Below are 17,034 nucleotides of genomic sequence, written 5' to 3'. Positions count from 1 at the left end.
CTGGCACAGCTTTTGCTGCTCACAGGGGTGGTTTATTCAGGCTGACGGGAATGCTCTCTCCTGTCACCATAGAGCATCTTCACCAGATACAGTGCAGCGGTATCAGTACAGCTGTGCCACTGCAGCATGGTACATATTTTCATTTTCAATGATGCAAGGAGCAGATGGAATCCTGATATTCAAAGGCCACATAAGGGCCACTCCCTTGACTGGCCAGAGGCACTCAAACATTAAACTGAATGAAAAATTATACAACATCTTACCCCTCTGAATCTCTATCTCCAACAGAAGATAACTGAAGTCTCCTGAATGTATCTTTGTTCAAAACTAAAGGCTTTTCACATATTATTTGACAATTTTATTATAACATTATTATAGCAATAACCTTGGAACTAAGTTTCCTAAAGCATGGCTCATTAAACTGCACTTATATTTTCCCATTCACTATTAAATGATACTGGCAAATATTATGAGAGTAATTAATAAATTGCACTTACTTAATATCAGGTATGCATGATAAAGACAATTTTTCTAATCAGCCTGCTCCCATCCCTCTTTTCTTCTCCCTTACTGGCAACTCTGAAGAGACACTCTTTCACATAAGGATTTTACCTGTTGAGCGCACTGGAAGATTTTGAACCTTGATCCCAAAACTTTTACGGGGCTCATCTTTCTCCAGAGATGGAAGCAGCTGGGATGTGGGTGCTGGAACTGCTGTAGACTGAACTGATCGTGCTGGAGACTCATCACTTGAGCTGCTGCTTGAGTCACTGCTGTGAAACAGGTAAAAGAAATAGCAACTCAGTGTGAAAAGAAAAGACAGACAGACAATGAGTGGAGGCTGATGGATGTTTTTAAAATTAAAAACATAAATCAGTTTATTTTTTTCTTTTTACTACTGAACAGTCATACATGCTCACCATCAAAAGCCATAAGTGCATGCTACTGAATACTAAGGTACTATTCATATCCACATACCATCTCATAGCAGCATTCAAAAGCACGAAGACAGTAACAATTCATTTCCCATATATAAATTTTATATTGTAAAATAGGAATCATCAATACCAGTGATTCTCAAACTTTTGTACTGGTGTCCCCTTTCATACAGCAAGCCTCTGAGTGCAACCCCTTCCTTATAAATTAAAAATACTTTTTTATATATTTAACACCATTATAAATGCTGGAAGCAAAGCAGGGTTTGGGGTGGAGGCTGACAGCTCGCAACCCCCCACATAACCACCTCACCACCCACTGAGGGGTCCTGACCCCCAGTTTGAGAACCCCTGATCAATACTAAACTGTGCTAATGAAGAAAACTACTTGGACTGGATTCTTTAAAAGTTTCCTTTTTCCTCGCTGATGCAGAAAACCCAGTTTCCCGAGCACACCCCTGCTTATACAAAAACTCATACTCATCTTCCAAATATTCTCTTACAAAATCCTCAGAGGAGACAGTCAAGGAAACAGAATATGGGTAAAATGTCAAATAGATCCTGTTACACTTAATTCAATCTTCTGCATTATGATGGAATGTAACACAAAGTTTCATCAGCTTAGGAGCTGTGTGGGAAGACTGGAAAAATATACAGGTCTGCTGAGGCCTTAAAATCCCTTTCAGCATTCTCACGCATAAAAGGAAATGCTATGGCATTGCCAGGTGCTTCTGTCAGTCTGAAAATTGGCTTCGTAGTCTCTACCCAATGTGGCAGCCACATCTTTAAAAGAAGATCCCCACCTCTAAACAGATGATACTGGAAACTAACGTCCCTTGTGAGAAAACTAACGCACGTTTTTGCCAACTGTTCGACAATTAGCTAAATGTACGTGACCCATCAAACACTGTTCACAGCCCCTACATGAAAGCCTCCATCTCAAAAGTAAACTTCAGGGTAAAGGACTTTGGTCCCAAGAACATTTGTATAAGCAGTGGAACAGGAATTGCACACCAGATCAAACCAGTAATCTATTTAGTCCAGTATCCTTACTGACAGTGACTACTATTAGATGCTCCACAGAAGAGTGCAAGGAATCCGCCATAGTGGACAACTGTGTTAGAACTTGCTCATGTTGGAAGTGTCTTCTTACTCCCTCTTGGCCACTGGTTTATGCTCTAAACCAGTGGTTCTCAAAGCGGGTCCGCCACTTGTTCAGGGAAAGCCCCTGGCAGGCCGGACCGGTTTGTTTACCTGCCATGTCAACAGGTTCGGCCAATCGCGGCTCCCACTGGCAAACCGGTCTGGCCCGCCAGGGGCTTTCCCTGAACAAGTGGTGGACTGGCTTTGAGAACCACTGCTCTAAACTAAAGCATGAGAGTTTATATCCCTGGGAAAAAAATTATTCTATGTTCTCATTTTCTAACAAACACCTAACTCCTTTTTCTGAATTCTGCTGAGCGCTAAATCAAAATATCATCTTCAAGTTAATGTATTATGTACAAAAGTACTTGAATCAGTTTTAAATTTGTTGCTTTTTAATTTCACTTACTATTCCTTTATTTTTATATTGTGAAAAATGATAAATAAGAGCACGTCATTTACCTTCTCTACATCATTAAAGCTCCAGTTAGGGCTGAGGTCCCATCTTGCTAGGCATCATACAAAACACAGAAGAGAGTCTCTGCCCCAAAGTGCTTAATTACAATTTAAAAGACAAGACAGAAAAACAAAAACAAAAACAAAAAACAAAAAAAAACTTACCAGAAGTTCACACCTTGTAAATTAATTTCTTCCCGATTTTCCCTTTACATAACAGCTCCCCCCACCCCTGCCAACCTCCCATGTCTGGCAGCCAGCCAAACTTCTTCACAGTCCTTGCTCCTCCCAAGCATCCTCCTCCTACTCTCCCCTGGCTCCACAGAAAGACAGTCTCATTCTGGGAGACAGAAGGAATAATAAACTATCAACAGTGTGTGAATGGCTGCTTGCAGCCACTTCCATTCCCTATGATGGGAGCTGTGCCCCATGTTCATCCCTAGGGGCAGGTGGCCCATATGATCCAAGCCCTGATCCCCCAAGTGTCCCATTGATCAAAGGATTTCATTGAGGTATCCACAATGATGCCCAGGTCTTTTTTCCAAGCAATGCAAAGAACTAGTTAAAATTATTTCTTCCAGTACACATTACTTTGCACTTATCTACCCTCTGAATTTTATATCCGTGTTGCCCATTCACCTAGCTTTGTTATTTCCCCTCAGAAGTTTCTCACTGTCTATACTAGTTTTGACTAAATGCAGTTTTTTGCCACCTCACCATTTCACTCCCTTTTTTTCAGACCATTAAAAAATTGAAAAAATTCCCTCCTAAAAATAAACCATATGGCAACCCACTGGTAATCTTTTGCCCTGTGATCTTTTATTCCTTCTTGGCATGGTGCAAATAAATTTCTATTAGTCTAAAAGGGAATGCTGCTAATATAAATTATTACGGAACAAATTGGCAAAAAATGTGGGGAACTTCTTTGAAAGAAGTGGTGGCACTTAATATCATATTGTTCCCTTTTAGAAGTGAGAATGCTGAAAGGGATTTTATATATTTTCAATCCTCCTAAGCTGTTAAAGCTCTGTATTACACTTAATTAAATCTTCCACACAGTTAAACAGCACAATATTTTGCTTTTTACACTTAGCTCTACTAAAATTTTACCTGAGTGATATATGAGAGATACTTTTTTTTTTTAAAGGAATCAGAGGACATCAAGTATTATCCACAATAGCACTTAATTCATATTTTATTTTATTTTTTTTATTATTTTTTTTTTAACTGGATTAGCCACATATAGCATTTTTGGACAGACTGTTTAAATACAGACCATTCTGATTTTAGTAGAGTGTTCCATTAAGACAAAGAACCTCAGCACTCAGGAAACTGGGGCATCCTTAGCAGAAGAACTAATGCAAATATCTGAACTATTGAGAAGAATTTTTCAGAGATGGTGATCATGCCCATAAACTTCCACTGATTTTTTGGGAGCGGAGTATGCATCTTCCTCTGCAAATTAGGCCACTGGTCTTTAAAAATATATTGAAAAAGATAAACCCACTCATGCATAATCCTGAGACATGCCAGAAATGGAAGTTTTATCATCATTTCCTTAGTTTTTAAAGCGAAAAAAATACTAGAAATGATCCAGTATGCAGAAGATTGTGTATTTTTGTTTTGTTTTTTAAAGAGAGAGAGAGAATTTTTCGAGCTGAAGAAACAGAGGTAAGCATGGAAAATATTTGCATGCCTGAATTTTCAACCTCTGAGAGTTGGGATATGATGGAATGCTTAATTACAGCTGTGTTCCAGGAGAGACATGGAAAACAAAATTAAAATAAGGCGTTTTATAGCAAATAATATATATAATCTCAAAAAGGAAAAACATATCCTTTTAAGCCATCCCTCAAAACTGAATTGTGCAAGCTATATAGAAATGTGCCCTATGCAACTAAGATTAGAATTTGGCTGTTAGTTTTCTAGCAGACAATATGTAAAATTCCTTTATTTCTAAGCTGACAACAAAAAGGTATTTTACTAATATTTCTTCCAACAAAACTTGTTTAACAGCAGCAATTCACAGCTTTATAGTTAAAGCAATTACAAAAATAACTATTTCAGAAGCTAGGAAGTTTAATACAAGACGAAAACAGATGACCTTAAAGAATCCTTCCCATCATGCTCCTTGACAAATTTTTCACAGTTAATCAGTGACTTGTGTCAAGCCAAAAAGAGAGAGAAAATGGTTCCAAAACATATAACTTTGTTTTCCCCCAGCAACTAGAAAGCAAAAATCAGAATGTACATGTTTAATTTTTTCATAAACTAAAATAAAATGTGCTCTGGCACACAGCCTTTCCTCAGGATGAGAAGATCTACTCTTCAGCATCTATGTAAACTTACTAGTACATAATGCTACCAAAAAACAGTAGCCAATGTTCTGAAATGTAGCGGGGGGGGAGGAGGGAGGAGGAAAGAGTGTCCGTGCTGCCAAAAATGAATGAAAAAAAGTGACTGATCACAAAATTGCCTTTTTTTTTTTTTTTAACTTTTCATTCTTCAAGCTGGTTCTACTGTAAAAGTCCTTAAAATAATAATTTGCCTTACAAAACTGGCTGGTGCTCATAACTAAACACTGAAAACATACCTGAAAATAAACAAGATAAACTTCTCCATTGTCCTTATGTTCTATTAAATCAAGGGAAAAAAATCTAAAAAAAGAGCCCAATACTGCAATCTTATTCATGGTGGGTAGACTCCTGCGCCCGTACAGAACCCCACAGGCTTTATGGGATTGTGTCACTGTGTAATGGTCTAGCTGTGGGGGATCAGATTACAGAATTGGAGGCCAAAACTTACTTGCATCACTGGTTTAAGTGCCTAGAACATTTCTGTTTACACAAAATCTAAAGCCTTTTTTTTCTTGTTTAAAATTGTGAGGGGGAAATCCCAAGTCATATTACAGTATCATAACACATATTCAGGTCTCACTCTATTCTTTCAATGACTTGAGAGAAAAGATTTATACCCATACTTCCATTAAAATACCATCTTCTTGAGTAATTGTATTTTTTCAGTTCTGGCGACAAATTATAAAATACTATAATTTATATTTATGTATGAAAAATGAATGCGCTTGAAAAAAATTAACACAAAGAAAGTTATTCTCTTTGTTCCCCAGCAAAAAGGAGATAAGAGAGAGACTCCAAACCAGTCAATGTTACAAGGATACCTGCTGTTTCTTGTCAATGGCGGGCTGCGCTGAATCAAGGGATCTCACAACCTGCCATACCCTTTTGCAATTTTAAAATGTGGGACAGTTGTCGCGTCTACGAATTGATTTCAGAACTCTGAGTCAGCTACTGTTGTTACAGCTACAGCAATGAGGAAACACTGCAGCCATTCATGTAAAATAAATTACAAAGAAGCATTAATGTACACCGAAGGCAACATACCGACAAACTTCAGGTTTTAAAATCTAGTCTCATGAAGTCAGATTGGGTAAGAAACCCATCTGAAATCTGTGATTTTTTTCAGGGGGAAATTTATGCCAAATTGCAAAACAATAAATATTAAAATGACTTTCTTATAACTCCCTTTAAAAAGGGCTTATAAGGATAATTTATAACTTATCCTTAATTCTTTTACCAGTACTCAGACATTAATTTTTTTCCAAAACTAACTGAAATCAGCAGCTCTGCCTAGATCAGCTAGAAGTCAATCAGTCTTTTCCTATAAATTATCCTGACTGCTATCTCCTTCCAAGATCTATTAAGGACAATAAGACAGGACAACCCTTATCAGCATAAAGCCCAGTTTACTAAATAGGTTATTCACTAAGCTTGGTGTCAGCAGAAGATTTCCAATTTTAGTCAGGAAAGCACAAGTAGCTCGAACATGAAAACAATTTTTTCCTTATCACGTGACCAGTGTTAAATCGTGGTAGATTATTTGTATGCAAAATATACCAGCTAATGATTTACTCATATGCCACTGATTTTCACCATTAGGAAGTTTACCCCTTTTAATTCCCCTAATGATACACAACATGCTTTTGAAGAATTCTCAGTTTGCTCCATGGACCTAACATGGTAGATTTCAAGAAAACATCACCAGATAGCTTGACATACAGTTCTGAAAAGTTTAATTTATTGCTTATAAAAATAAACGGTTACTGCTAAACGGGTAGGGGAGAAAGGTTACTACTAACTGCAGAGGAAAAAATGTTCCCAATTGTTTAGTACTGCTGGCTCAGAGATGTGTCATATTCCATGCCAGAAGCAGAGTAAGTCATCCCTTACACATTTTGTAAAGCACTCTGGGATCTTTTCTGGATGAAAAATTATGTATTTAAATAGGCAGACAGATAAGTTATTCAGATTTCTTTTAATACATACAAGAGGTCTAGTACTCTAGAAATGCACAATTTACACTACAATACGCAAATTAAAAAATGACATTTAATTGTCCGCACAAACAATAGCTCGTCAAGCTCCTCCTTCCTCAGTGCCAGATTAAAGAGATACACCTTTCTGCACATGCCTGCAAAGTCAACAAGTTCAGGTTATATCGGACCAAAATAGGGAATAAGTTCCAAAGCTGAGGGCCTCTCTAGCTCAAATGCCTCTGTTGATTATAACTGCCATATATATACTATTACAGATATTTGTGTATCTCCTGTACACCTCTAGTAGGAGCCACCCCTTGAAACCTACTGAAACTCAGATCTATTGTTCTATTTAAGTCTGTCTCCAATAAACTGTAAGACGATTAAGTACAGGATTTGCAACAAGACAAAACTCAGTCACCATCGGTCCCTAGTAACCCATGCTTCTGTTTTGCCATAACCAGATAGAAATTATTACAACTAGATTTCAACTGTTGAAAAGAGTAGCTCCTGTAATCTCAAGAGGTGTGGTGTGGAGGGTTAACATCTCTTCTTCAGAGATGATTCACTTTGCTCTAATAACACTGACCTAAATAAGAAAGAGGATCGGCCGCTGGTGGCTCTGTATATACTAAATGCCCTGTAAGGCAACACTGGCAGATGTCTAAGAATAACCTGTCCCTCAAGTCTGTGACAAAGAATGGCTTTTTACTGGTTAAGATAAGAAGTCATTTAACCTAAACTGAATGCCAACAGAAATTGAGTCAAGCTATTAATGATTCTCCTAATTTTGAGACCAAAATGTTAGATTCTCTTACTCTATTTTTAGATTAGAGGGTAATAGTTGAGGTAGGTTCAGCACACTAACGCATAACAGAGTGTTTGAACCCTGATCTTCCATTTCATAAACAGTTTTAATAAGAGTACATAAGTAGATTTGGCATGTACAAATGTCTGGAGGACCCAGGATTTGAAATAGATGGGGTGCTACATCTAATCCTCTTTCCACATATTTCACTATGTCCACAATCTTGGCCTTACATCACTTTAATGTTTGTATTCAAAAGGATGTTGGGATGCAAATATGGCATTCTTGTGTCTCTGAAAACTTGCTGCCCAAGGAATTTTGGTCTGTAAATGTCACACTTGTATATCTATAGAATAAAGTAATAAAGCACAGATGTGTGAAATCTGAAAGCATTGACAAAATCAGACTGTGCATAAGCAGGGAATCAAGCAACTCTGGTGCATACAAAACAAATCGTATACTGTTCAAGGGAAAAAAATCATTAAAACAAATCTATAAAAATGCTGCAATCACATAAAAGATGGTTAACCTTTTTGTAACTGTTGTTGTTTGAGATGTGTTGCATTCCACATTAGGTGCATGTATGCCCTTTGCACAGTCAAGACATTTTCCCTCAGTGGTATCCATCGGGCAAGCTCTAGTACCTTCTGGTGCTGCACGCTTATAGTGCAGCATAAGGGGACCAGCTGACTTCGCACCCTCTCAGTACCTTGCCAGCTAACTCCAACAGAGGGGTAGAAAGGTAGGTCATGGAATGGACATGTGCAACACATCTCGAAGAGTAATAGTTACAGAAGGGTTAGTAATTGTCTTTTCTTCGAGTGCTTGCAGAAGTCCATTCCACATAGGTGGCTCCCAAGCTGTATCCTAGAAAGTGGGTTCAGAATACATGAAGATGCGGATTGCAACACTAACCTACCAAACCCAGCATCATCTCAAGCTTGCTGGGTGATGACATATCAGGAAAAAAAAAAGAATGCACCAACAACCAGGTCACCACTGAGGAGGCTTGTGCTCTCATAGAATAGGCAGTCAGGATGGCAGGTGGTGGGACACCTGCCTGCTCATATCATGTGTGAATGCAAGAAGTGATCCACGATGAAATTCTGAGCCAAAATGCATAGGCCTTTCATCCTATCTGCTCCTGCCACAAAGAGCTGCATGGATTTACGGAACAGCTTGATCCTTTCAATATAGAAAGCTAAGGCACGCCTAACATCCAGCACGTGGAGACACTGCTCCCCCGCTATTCTTGTGCGGTTTCGGGAAGAAACCTAGCAGAAAAATAGCCTGATTACTATGTAACCATCTTTGGGAAAAACATAGGGTGTTGTACCTTGTCCTTAAAAACATCGTGTATGGGGGTTCTGAAGTAAGGGCCCTGATCTCTGAGACCCTCCTGGCCCAGGTAATTGCTATCAGAAAGAAAAGCTTCCAGGAAAAGGATGACAGATGCCAGTGGCTCAAAGGGAATGCCCGTAAGTCTTGTCAGGACCAGGTTTAAGTCCCACAGAGGAATGGGTTCCCGAATCTGCCAGTATAGCCTAAGTCCATAAGGAAGCAAACAGACATTTCGTGTGAAAAACTTGACCGACCATCTAATGGAAGGTGGAAAGCTGAGATGGCTCCTAGGTGTACTTTAACACATGAAATAGCTAGGCCTTACTAAAAAAAGAAAAGGAGTACTTGTGGCACCTTAGAGACTAACAAATGTATTTGAGCATAAGCTTTTGTGAGCTACAGCTCACTTCATCAGATGAAACGATACTCCAGCACAGTCTGGAGAGGTGGCCTAGTGGGTGAGAGGTTTCAATGGCATGATCCAATGGCGAAACGCTTCCACGTGGCAAAATAAGTAGCTCCAGTAGATTGTTTCCTGCTGCCTAGCAAAACCTGGTGGACTTGCTCCGAACAGTCCAGCTCCACAGGATTTAACCATGGAGCTTCCATGAGGCCAGGTGGTGGGCACTGAGGTTTGGGTGGAGCATTCGACCATGATCTTGCAAGATCAGGTTGGGGGTGGGGAGGCAACCTTGGGGTTGCTCCTGACAGGTCTAGTAACATGCCGAACCAGTGTTGGGGGCTATAAGAATAACCCTCACCCTGTCCCTCTTGACCTTTAGTAAGATTTTGTACATGGAAGGGGGGAGGAAGGCATAGAACAGGTGCTTTGTCAAAGGGAATTGGAAGGCATCTGTGAGCAAGCCCAGGCTGTGGCTGCACAGGGAGCAAAACTGATATTTCCTGTTCTGCCTGGTCACAAACAAGTCTATAAGGGGAATCCCCCACTGTGGGAAAATGGTCCTTGCTATATTGGAGCAAAGGGACCGCTCATTGTGAGAGGAGAAAGACCTGCTGAGGTGATCTGCCAGCTTCTTCTGGGCTCCCAGAAGGGGAGAAGCTTCAAGGTGGATTGAGTGCTTCATACAGAACTCACACAAGTGAATGGGCTCTGACACAGGGGGAAGAGAGGGCCCCTCCCTGCCTGATGACATAAAACATGGCTGCTGTGTTGTCCATAAGGCCTCATACAAGCTTGCTTGCGATGTGGGGTAAAAAAAAAAAAAAAAAAAAGAGTCTGGCATGCTAGGCGGACCACTCTGAGCTCTCTGACGTTTATATGCAAGGAGAGCTCTTCCTGGAAGCACAGACCTTGTCTCCTGAGGTGTCCCAGGTGAGCCCTCCAACCTCGCTCGGATGCATCTGAGATTAGGGATACCAAGGGTTGGGGTCTGACGAAGGGAATGCCAAACCTGCCTACCAGGGATCCCTCCACCATTCGAGGGAGGCAAGGACTGGAGTGGGAACTGTGAGCACTGAGTCCAAATGATGACTGTTCAGTAAATACACCAAAGCCAGCCAAGCCCGAAGGGGTCTAAGGCACAGTCCTACATGCTGCACCACATATGTGTACACAGCCATATGACCCAATAGCCTGAGGCAGAAATGGGCTGTCATGACAGGGTGGGCCTTGACCTGTGACATCAGTGACAACTGTTTGGAAGGGGGCTTCCAAACAAGCCCACTGGGAGGAAGGCTCTGACCCGGGTACAATCAAGCACCGCTTCAATAAACTCTACCCTCTGTACTAGGATGAGCGTTGACTTCTGCTTGTTTAATCAGCAAAACCAGTGCTCAAAAGGTTGCTTGAATGAGATGGATGTGGCTTCCACCTGGGCCTGGGACCAGCCCTTGATCAGCCAGTCATCGAGGTAAGGGTATACTTGCACCCCTCGCCATCTCAGGAAGGCCCCACTACCACCATGCATTTCATGAAGACCCGAGGGGCTGCTGACAAGCCGAACTGGAGGACAGTAAACTAGTAATGGGTCTGGTTCGCAACAAACACGAGAAACCTTCTGTGGCCTCGGAAAATGGAGACGTGGAAATAGGCGTCTTTCAAATCGAGGGCAGTGTACCAGTCCCCTGGATCCAGGGAGGGAATGATGGAGGCCAGGGAGACCATGTGGAACTTCAGCTTTTTGAGATAACAGTTGAGGCAATGCAGGTCTAGGATAGACTGAAGACCCCCTTTGGCCTTCAGGATTAGGAAATAACAAGAGTAAAACCCTTTCCCCCTCAGGTTCTGAGGTACCTCCTCCATGGCTCCTATCCTGAGGAGGGTTAGCACCTCTTGGAATAAACATTGCTCACGAGAAGGGTCCCTGAAGAGGGACAGGGATGGTGGGGTTGGACAGAGGGGTGGAAATAAACTGAAGCATATAACCTTCCTCCACTGAACTCAGCACCCAACAGTCTTTGGTGATAAAGGACCAAGAGGAAGGATGGTGATGTGGTTAGAGCGCCAGCCTGGGAATTGGGAGATCCAGGTTCAAGTCCCTGCTCAGCCACAGACTTCCTGTTTGACCTTGGGCAAGTCACTTAGAGAACTGAGCACAGAGAGACTAAGTGTAACAAGAGGGTAATATAGTGTCCTGCTGCACAGGACGTCTATGATGGTAAATGTATTAAAGTTTTTGGAGCAGGGAGCGATAGCTCAGTGGTTTGAGCATTGGCCTGCTAAACCCAGGGTTGTGAGTTCAATCCTTGAGGGGGTCATTTAGGGATGTACGGCAAAAATTGGGGATTGGTCCTGCTTTGAGCAGGGGGTTGGACTAGGTGACCTCCTGAGGTCCCTTCCAACCCTGATATTCTGTGAAAATAAATTTTGGGGGGAGGGATAGCTCAGTGGTTTGAGCAATGGCCTGCTAAACCCAGGGTTGAGAGTTCAATCCTTGAGGGGGCCATTTAGGGATCTGGGCAAAAAGTGGGGATTGGTCCTGCTTTGAGCAGGGGGTTGGACTAGATGACCTCCTGAGGTCCCTTCCAACCCTGATATTCTATGACTATGACCACGCCAAGGATCTGGTATAACGCCTTTGGGCGCCCCTATCCAAAGGTCTGTTTGGAGCCTCCTGAGTATCAGGAGGGCCAGGTAGCGAGGCTGAAGCAGACAGGGACGGTTGTCTGCACCTATAACCTCTGCTTTGCTTTTTGACCAGGTCCTGACAGGGTGGCAGAGCCAAGAAGCAGGCCGGTTGTTCAGGCCTGACATGCTTCCTTGAAGGAATTGGGGCAGACACACCCAAGGACTTGAGAGTGGCTCTGGAGTCCTTCAGACCATGGAGCCTTGGATCTGTTTGCTCTGAGAAGAGCAAAGCTCTCTCATACGGAAAGTCCTAAAGGGACTGTTGAACCCCCAGTTGGTAGGCCTGAGGACTGGAGCCAAGAGCACCTCTGCATGGCTACCACTGATGTCATGGCTTTGGCTAACATATCCGCTGCATCCAGGGCAGCTTGAAGGGAAGCCCTAGCTATAGCCTTCCTTTCTTCCACCAGACCGGAGAACTCCTGCCTGGATTCTTGGGCGAACAAGTCTGTAAACTCTGACATAAGAGTCCCAGACACTGAAATTGTACCTCACTAGCAATGCCTGCTGGTTGGAGATGCAGAACTGTAAACCACCAGTAGAATACACCTTTCTATCAAAAAAGTGCAGATTCTTTGAGTCTTTCACTTTGGGGATCTCCCCTTGCAGCCCCTGCCTGTCTCTTTCATTGGCCTACGAGACCACAAGGGACTTAGGAGGGGGGTTGAAGCATTCCTACCCCTTCAGGAGGACAAAGTACTTCTTCTCTACCCTCTTCAAAGTGGGGGGCAGAAAGGATGGTGTTTGCCACAGGGTTTTGATTGGACCTATGATGGCCTCATTGAGAGGTAGAGGCACCTTTGACGGGGCTACTGCAGCCAAGATGTCAACCAGACTGTGGTAGGACTAACTACCTCCACTTCCAGCCATAGGTTTGAGGCCACTCTCTTCAATAGCTCCTGGTGACTGAAATCATCCTGGGGCATCAAACTGCCCATCCTCAACACTGCCTCTTCTAGGGAGGCAGCGGCAGCCTGAACCGGCACAAGGCCCTCCTCTCCTTCTGTACCGACTAAAACCCACAGCTCCAGGTCCTGAGGATCTGTACTGGGTTCGGTACCAGAGTCCGGGTCGGGCCCTGTTTGGTGCAACAGATGAGCCCTTCTCTCTGACACCACAGAGTAGGAATGGCTAGAAGGAGGGTCAGGCACCAGAGTAAAATCCCAGGGGTTCCAAAAAGGCCATTGCATTTGTATGGGCCAATGCCCACTGCGCCGGGCACTCAGAGGTATAGGCGCTGACTTTCTAATGTGCCGGGGGTACTCCGTCCTGGCTCTGATCCAGGCCCCATCCCCACTCCAACCCTTCCTCCAAAGGGCCACCCCTGCCCTCCAGGGTAGACAGCATCACAAGCTGCTGGCACCATGATGTCCCCCCGGTGCCAACAGCTGGTCCAGCACTGGACTCAGTGGAGCCTGCAAACAGTGCAACCTGAGGAGCAGGGGCAGGGAATGGCCTGACAGGTCACACGCCACTGCACTCCCTGTGCTTGTGTTCTCTTGGATCTGAGAATGGCCCCTCTCGGATCGCTGCTTCTTATGCTTCTCTCTCAGCACTGGTGATGGGGAACATTGCTGAGAGTCTCCTGCAGCAGGAGCAGCACTCTGCACTGACACCAAGGTACTCGGAGCCAAGTCTGACCAGCTCAGCTCCAAAACCAGTCTGAGCAACGCTTCCATCAGGAGGAACTTCAACTTGGCCTCCCTGTCCTTTTCTGTACATGGCTTGAACTGGCAGCAGATACAAATCTCACCCAGGCACTTTAGACAGCTGGAGTACAGGTTGCTCAGAGGCATGGGCTTGCCACAGGAGACATACGGTTTAAAGCACGGAGACTGAGTCATGCCCCACTCTGGGAGTAGAGGAAACTCCATTAACAGTTGTGAGAGTCCAACGGACTATTTACACCCATGAACTAAAGTCCAAAACTTAGAAAAACAACAAGTGGCTGAGAAAGAAAAGAAACGGATGGAGAAACAATGCAAACCACAGAGAATTGTCTGCCAAAGCAAGAGGAGCAGTTCCAGTGACCATCACAGGCGGTAAGAAGGAACTGAGAGGGTGCGGAGTCGGCTGGTCCCCTTATGCTGCGCCACGAGCACATGGCACTAAAGCCGACCGAACGGGGTAACACCGAGGGACAAATTTCCAGCAACTATGCACAGGGCATGCATGCAACCTGATGTGGAATGGGTATGTGCAAGTACTTGAAGAAAACTAGGATACCCTCTAGCCCTCAACTTTTCCTGTCTTCACATAACTGGAAAGGAATCCTATAGTAATCTCATGTTAGATTTCAAATTATGAAGCACTCCAACTAAACACACACAAACTTGTTTAAACACCAGGAGAAACTGGCATGTTGATTTTTCTAATTTCTTGGCACTCCTGAAGCACCCAATGTATTTCATTTTTTAAATTAGTTGTCCCTTCCTTCACAGTCCCTGGTCAGAAGGCCCAGGGTGCACTTGCCAGGCTGAGAACGGCAATATTTTTAACCCCAGATGACTAGGGTTTTACAATGTTATCTTTTAGTTTCATTCAGGGACACTATGAATATCCTGTTTCAGAGTAGCAGTCGTGTTAGTCTGTATTCCCAAAAAAAAAAAAAAAAAAAAAAAAAAAAAAAGGAGGACTTGTGGCACCTTAGAGATTAACAAATTTATTTGAGCATAAGCTTTTGTGAGCTACAGCTCACTTCATCGGATGCATTCAGATGAAAATACAGTGGGAAGATTTATATACGTAGAGAACATGAAACAGTGTTACCATACACACTGTAATGAGAGTGATCACTTAAGGTGAGCTATTACCAGTGGGGGGGTGGGGGGAGTGGGGAGGGACCTGGGCCATTTCCAGCAGTTGACAAGAACATCTGAGGAACAGTGGGGGGTGGAGGGGGGGAATAAAGATGGGGAAATAGTTTTACTTTGTGTAATGACCCATCCACTCCCAGTCTCTATTCAAGCCTAAGTTAATTGTATCCAGTTTGCAAATTAATTCCAATTCAGCAATCCCTCATTGGAGTCTGTTTTTGAAGGTTTTTTTTTGTTGAAGAATTGCAACTTTTAGGTCTGTAATCGAGTGACCAAAGAGATTGAAGTGATCTCCGACTAGTTTTTGAATGTTATAATTCTTGACGTCTGATTTGTGTCCATTTATTCTTTTACGTAGAGACTGTCCAGTTTGACCAATGTACATGGCAGAAGGGCATTGCTGGCACATGATGGCATATATCACATTGGTAGATGTGCAGGTGAATGAGCCTCTGATAGTGTGGCTGATGTGATTAGGCCCTATGATGGTGTCCTCTGAATAGATATGTGGACACAGTTGGCAACGGGCTTTGTTGCAAGGATAGGTTCCTGGGTTAGTGGTTCTGTTGTGTGGTTGCCGGTGAGTATTTGCTTCAGGTTGGGGAGCCGTCTGTAAGCAAGGACTGGCCTGTCTCCCAAGATCTGAGAGTGTGATGGGTCATCCTTCAGGATAAGCTGTAGATCCTTGATGCGTTGGAGAGGTTTTAGTTGGGGGAATGAAGGTGATGGCTAGTGGCGTTCTGTTATTTTCTTTGTTGGGACTGTCCTGTACGAGTCCAACGAGAGACTGCTGAATTGGAATTAATTTGCAAACTGGATACAATTAACTTAGGCTTGAATAGAGACTGGGAGTGGATGGGTCATTACACAAAGTAAAACTATTTCTCCATGTTTATTTCCCCCCCTCCACCCCCCACTGTTCCTCAGACGTTCTTGTCAACTGCTGGAAATGGCCCACCTTGATTATCATGACAAAAGGTTCCCCCCCCTCCCCCGCTGGTAATAGCTCACCTTAAGTGATCACTCTCACTACCGTGTGTATGGTAACACCCATTGTTTCATGTTCTCTATGTATATAAATCTTCCCACTGTATTTTCCACTGCATGCATCCGATGAAGTGAGCTGTAGCTCACGAAAGCTTATGCTCAAATAGATTTGTTAGTCTCTAAGGTGCCACAAGTACTTTTTTTTTTTAAATATCCTCTTTACTAATTATATTGGTATGGTTAGGAAATATCAAAAATAATGAAAAACAGCTGGCTGAAGCCAACCATGGGACAGATGAAAGTGATGCTGATGGGAGAGAGGAAATCACTTCAAAGAATTTGCCACTTCCAAAATATCCCATCCATAGAGGCATCTGCTTAAAATTTCCAGTTGGTTGAAAATGCAGCAGGCTACGTCTGCACTACAAAGCCTATGTCCGCATAGCCTCCTATTGTAGATGCACCCTACAGCAACAAAGGAGTTTTTCTACCTGTGTAGAAACACCACCTCCCTGAGCAACATTAGCTATGCTGACAGAATCCTCTTCTGTCAGAAATACCTCTATCTACACTGTGGGTTTTGTCAGTATAGCTATGTTAAGGAGTTTGCGGGTTTTTTTGTATTAATCTTCAAAGCCCTTTATAAGTGGTTTAAGTTCCCTGAGAAACCACTGCTGCAATCATGGCCTTTTAAAACATGTATGCTACTTCGGAACAACGGAACTAACAAAGCTCAAAAATAAAACACTCATGAAATCAGGAAAAAGAGCTCTCTCAACAACTGGCCACAACCACAGAATTGAATGCTAGGGAAACAAAGTAATGTTGAAGCTCACCACTTTCCAAACGAAGCATAAACTCCACTTCTTGACAGAACTTGTCCACAACTAAAGTAAACTCCCACCAACACAAGGGGCAAAGGGGTGAGGGCAACCCACAATCCTCCTCTTTCACCACTAACTTCAGTGGAAGCAGAATTAGACCAGGGCTGAGCACTTGTGAAAACCATCCCGTAAGTATAACTTTCAAAAATCCGAGGTACTTGGATATCAAAATAATGGGGAACACATGATAAACAGATATGGTCTATGTAATTTCTAATGTACATGACCTTGATTTTCACTCGC

General features: G+C 42.9%; 1 protein-coding gene across 6 annotated transcripts in view; it reads right to left on the bottom strand.

The window, feature by feature from the left end:
- Positions 1-17,034, bottom strand: part of SPEN (spen family transcriptional repressor) — a 148,943-nt gene that overhangs the window by 36,198 nt on the left and 95,711 nt on the right. For 5 of the 6 annotated variants that reach the window (XM_074975295.1, XM_074975293.1, XM_074975296.1 and 2 more), the window contains one exon: positions 613-773. In XM_074975295.1, the coding sequence (XP_074831396.1) occupies positions 613-773 (161 nt within the window). The remainder of the gene's footprint in view (positions 1-612; positions 774-17,034) is intronic. The other variant, XM_074975294.1, reaches the window with a different exon arrangement.

Source organism: Natator depressus, chromosome 18 (genome assembly GCF_965152275.1).
Source record: "Natator depressus isolate rNatDep1 chromosome 18, rNatDep2.hap1, whole genome shotgun sequence".
NCBI lineage: Eukaryota > Metazoa > Chordata > Testudines > Cheloniidae > Natator > Natator depressus.
The sequence above is the reverse complement of the archived record's forward strand: the minus strand, read 5'-3'. Positions and strand labels throughout refer to the sequence as shown.